This window comes from Lipotes vexillifer, unplaced genomic scaffold (assembly GCF_000442215.2).
Source record: "Lipotes vexillifer unplaced genomic scaffold, Lipotes_vexillifer_v1.1 scaffold1403, whole genome shotgun sequence".
Taxonomy (NCBI): Eukaryota; Metazoa; Chordata; class Mammalia; order Artiodactyla; family Lipotidae; genus Lipotes; species Lipotes vexillifer.
Window position 1 is genome coordinate 68,391 of NW_006775845.1, and position 5,124 is coordinate 73,514.

A 5,124-nucleotide genomic window follows, 5' to 3' on the forward strand; every position below is an offset into this window, starting at 1 on the left:
ATGTACTACCATTTGCATAAAACCTATTAATGCCCTCTTCAGACTAATGAAATGAATTTTACTTCATGGAGAGCAGCTGTGATCTGCTGTTTCTAGTAATGAGGAGTATTTGAAACGATCTGCAAACCACTGCTGCTCCTAATTGCCAAGCAACACCTTTGACTTTAGTTCTCTCCGAGTAAAATACTCTCGTTGGCCAGAGGAAGATTTATTTGTTGGGCTCCTCTTTGCTCAAAACGCTGTTAGGTTTCTTGGGTTCCTGTTTTTCTCAAGCTAGTGCAGAACCATGGCATTTCAAATCTTTCTCTTCTGTATTTTAATCAAAACTAGTGCCTTTTTTTTTTTTTTTCCTACTGTCAATCTGAAACCATTTTGAGGGGTATAGTCTCAGTCAGGACTTTCCTCTCCAGTGTGCTGGTCCCGGGTTAACGTTGGCCAGGCAAAGCGACCTTCTGTCTGGCTGTGCTATATGTAAACAACCAACGGGAGAGGTTTGTAGAGCCCAGCGGTTCGCGGCTCCCGCTAGGGCTGCACGGGGGCTGCGGCAGAGACTGGAAGGGGATCTACCCGGATTGGGAGGGAGACGCGGAGAGGAAGGTGGAGAAGAGGAATCATGTGTGTTCCTCGAGCGCACACCCCCCCCCCCATTTGAGGGACAAATGACGAGGACAACCTATAAAAACAACTAAGCGCAAAGCTACCTGCATCGATCTCCCTCTCCGTGCGTGTGCGTTTTCAACTAACTTTGGGAACTCGTTAAGACCCGGCATCGCGCCCAGCGGAGCCTCGCCTCCACCTTGGTTTCCCGCGCCCTGCCTGCCCTGTTCGGTACCTCCTCTTCCTCCAGGCTACGGATGGAGGATCCCTTCAGCCCCTCAACTCCGGCGCCGGCGCCAAACCTCTCCGTACCCATCTCGCTGGGCTGGGGTCTCAACCTGACTTCCGGACAGGGAGCCCCAGTCCCGGGGCCGCCGCCGCCGCCGTCCGGGCCGCCCAGCCGCCGCGTCCGCCTGGTCTTCCTGGGGGTCATGCTGGTGGTGACGGTGGCCGGCAACGCTACGGTGCTGTGCCGCCTGTGCGGGGGCGGCGGGCCCTGGGCAGGTCCCAAGCGTCGCAAGATGGACTTCCTCCTGGTGCAGCTGGCCCTGGCCGACCTGTATGCGTGCGGGGGCACCGCGCTGTCGCAGCTGGCCTGGGAGCTGCTGGGCGAGCGGCGCTGGGCCGTGGGCGACCTGGCGTGCCGCTTCGTGCATCTGCTACGGGCATCCGGCCACAGCGCGTCGGCCCACCTCGTGGCGCTCATTGCCCTCGAACGCCAGCGCGCCGTGCGCCGTCCACAGGGCCCGCCGCTGCCCGCGCGCGCCCTCGCCGCCCTGGGCTGGCTGCTGGCGCTGCTGCTGGCGCTGCCCCCGGCCTTCGTAGTGCGCGGGGGCGCCCCCTCGCAGCCGCCCGCCGCGTCCCCGGCCGCTCGCGCCTGGCCCGGGGAGCGTCGCTGCCGCGACATCTTCGCGCCGCTACCGCGCTGGCACCTGATGGTCTACGCGCTCTATGAGGCCGTCGCGGGCTTCGTGGCGCCGGTCGCGGTCATGGGCATCGCTGGCAGCCGCCTACTCTGCGCCTGGCGGCAGCGCCCGCCCCAGGTCCTATCGGCCGCGGCGCCCAGGTCGGCCAGTCCCGGCCAAGCCCCCGCGCCCAACGCGCTGCCCCGCGCCAAAGTCCAGAGCCTGAAGATGAGCCTGATGCTGGCGCTGCTGTTCGTGGGGTGCGAGCTGCCCTACTTCGCTGCCCGGCTGGCGGCCACGTGGTCGTCTGGGCCGATGGGAGACTGGGAGGCTGAGGACCTAGCGGTGGCCCTGCGCCTCCTGGGGGTGGCCAACAGCGCTCTCAATCCCTTCGTCTACCTGTTCTTCCAGGCGGGCGACTGTCGGCTCCGGCGGTGCTGGCGGAGGCGCCTGGGTGCAGTGTGCTGCCCGCGGGAGGGAGTCGCGGAGGACGACGAGGGCGCCCGGGGCCACCGGGCGCTCCACCGCCACCGCTGGCCCCACCCACATTATCACCACGCTCGGCGGGAGCAGCCGGAGGAGGGTTATTTGCGCCCACCCCCGCCGCGTCCCCGGTCGCTGCCCTGCTCCTGCGAAAGCGTCTTCTAGGTGTTCGATGGCCAGAGACAGGTCATCTGTCGCTGCGGCACCGCCTCCACGGAACACGAGGCCGGCCGGGCTCCGTCTAGATCACAACCGTCAGGACGGTCTCCAAGAGCGTTACACTGAAGCTGTCCCCATCCTCCACCCCCCTATTACATTTCTTTCTAATGTTTACATTTTTCTACACACTTCCAGGTTCTTTTCTCCTTTTCAGTTCTCACATTTCCCCATCTGGAGACAGAGAGTGAGCCATTTGTTTGTAAAAGCAAAGTTACAGAGTTATTTTTGTAGTTCTTTATCACTCCCATAGCGTTCTGGATAAGACCATTTGCTTTCGTTAAATTGCCAAGCTTTCATTACTTGCTGTGTTATCATCTGTTTTTCCTTATTTGGGGTCGTGTTTAACTGTAGCTTGGGGACCAGAGAATGTGCCTTTCTTTCCGGGAGGAATATCCTCACATTGCCCTGAGAAGCCTGGAAATTGTACCAGTGATACTGTCAGAAATGTAATCCCGCTGTCACTTCAGAGCCACAGAGTATTTGTAAAATAAAAACATTTCCCACAGAGCAGTTAGGACTTTTTTTTAACATGGTAATGTGTTTTCTCAGAAGAAAAATCAGTGTGGCCTTTATTTCTGGTCTAGCTTCCACTTCAGGAGAAGCCGGGATTGTAGGAGGGAGACATAAAAGCTTGCCTTCCAACCTTTCAAATATGCCCCGTTTCTGTAGGAAATTGTTCCTGTGCCCAGAGCAGCCTCTACAGCTGTGATGCTTTGCACAGGTGGAACCTCTGAGCAGAATCGCCAGCAGACTAGAGAGGGGAAGCACCTGAGTGGTGCAGCTCACTGTCCCAGGTGGAGCCTTAGGGATATTCGCAGCTAGGAAGAAAGCTGCAACCTCCCAATGCTGCATGGATATATAAAACTCTCTTTTTTACAAACAAAGGCAATGCCTATTGGTGTGGACTGCTGAGAACAAGGTCAAGGAGCAGATTTAGTCAGTGACCTCTCCTCCTAACTGTCCTTGGTTCTAGAGAGAAGTGGCAGTGCTTATGAACAAATATCCATCTGTTTACCAATGTTTCATCTGAGAATCTGCAAGCTTTCCATTACAGTGTTTCCTGTTCATGCACAAATGCAGGACTAAGATCCAGAAAGGAGAAATGACTGGTAAAGTTCACTTGTGAAGCCAGTGCTCTCTCAGGACTTCCTTGTTTTGTTCATTGATGAATCCCAAACTCTTAATGTTTGATACATAGTAGGCACACAACACACATTTGTTGATTAATTCATCATATGAATCAGGCATAGATAGAATGGAAAAAAGATTTACAAAAAGAAATCTTCATTAAACTTGGCTTACCTTCCTCCAAAATCTTGTCCAAAAATGTTATATAGTTAGAGGTTTTCCTTCCTCTCTTTCATCCTCCCTACCCTGCTGAGGAAGGTATGGCATGCAATATACCAAGAATAAGCCACCGAAAGAGAAAAGAACACAATTGTCTTCATGGACCTAAATCTGGGTTATAGCATTATTTTTTTTTTTTTTTTTTTTTTTTTGCTTTTTGGGGGCCTCTCACTGTTGTGGCCTCTCCTGTTGCAGAGCACAGGCTCCAGACACACAGGCCCAGTGGCCATGGCTCACGGGCCCAGCCGCTCCGCGGCATGTGGGATCCTCCCGGACCGGGACACGAACCCATGTCCCCTGCATCAGCAGGTGGACCCTCAACCACTGCACCACCAGGGAAGCCCTATAGCATTATTTTTATTCATTAATAAACATTTATTACTCACTTATTTTGTGCCAAGCAATGTGCTAGGCATTGGAGATGCTAAAATGAATAAGACACATTTTCCCTCAAAGACCTTATAATCATATGTAGGAGACAATCTGACAAATACAGCACAAAAACAGTCAGAGGTGCTTTAATAGGGGTTCCAGTCTGGGTGTCAGGACACTGAAGAAGAACATCTAACAACCTTGGGAGCCTGGGGGATGGTGGGGGTGACCCATCAGATAGGGGAAGGTATTCTATGCAGTTGGGACTAGCATTTGTAAAGCATAAGTGAGAGAGAACATAGCATGGTCAAGGAATGGCAATAGTTGAAATATCTAGCATTAGAGTGCCTGTGGGGTCTGACCTGATGGGATATGTGGCCACAGAGATCCAGCCCAGACCCAGTGAAGAAAAGTCTATTTGCCACACCAAGGAAGCCAAAAATAGCCTTTGAAAGATTTAACCAGAGTTGCAACATGATCAGATTTGAATTCTGCAAAGTCATTCCAATGATGGTGTGAAGGATCAACTAATTGGAAGGGGGGAATACCTAGAGGCAGGGATCAAAGAAGAAGCTCAGAGACTTCAAAATATGACCTATAATGTTTTATCACTTAGAATGCTCTCAACAAGGTAATTTAAGCCAATTGAGTCAGATTTTCTGTTTTCTGCAGTTGAGAACACACTAACAGAAAAACAGATACAGCTGGCTTAAATTTATTATCTCACATAACAAGAAGTCCAGTGGTAGGGCTGCTCCAGGATTGGTTAATTGAGTAGCTTCATAACTTCATAACCAAGGACCTAAATCCTTTTCGTCTTTCTATTCTGCCATCCTGAGCTGGTGGGCTTGACATTAAAGTCAGTTTCCCTTGAGGTCACAAAATGGCTGCTGCAGTTCCAGGCATCACATTCAAACATGACAATGTGCAGAAGGAGATTCTCTCTACTTTTCACTCTTTATAAGAATGAAGAAACATTTCTTGGATGTCCTGGATAGACTTTCCCACATGGTTCATTGGCCAGTCCATATCTAGACAGATCATTGCAAGGGAAACAGGGCCACCATGACTGACTTGGACCTGGAACTGAAGATATGAGTTGCATAGAGAAGGGGTGAAAAATGAGACTTTCATTCTTTCTTTTAGGAAAGAAAGAAGGGGAAATGCTTGTTGGGAGGCCAGACTAAACTTTTACACAATT

General features: G+C 52.1%; 1 protein-coding gene across 1 annotated transcript; it reads left to right on the top strand.

Annotated features, from left to right (window-relative positions):
- The first annotated feature begins 854 nt into the window (after positions 1-854).
- On the top strand, positions 855-2,150 carry GPR150 (G protein-coupled receptor 150). Its single transcript, XM_007450233.1, has one exon. The coding sequence runs from the start codon at positions 855-857 to the stop codon at positions 2,148-2,150; it is 1,296 nt and encodes a 431-aa protein (XP_007450295.1).
- The last annotated feature ends 2,974 nt before the right edge of the window (positions 2,151-5,124 follow it).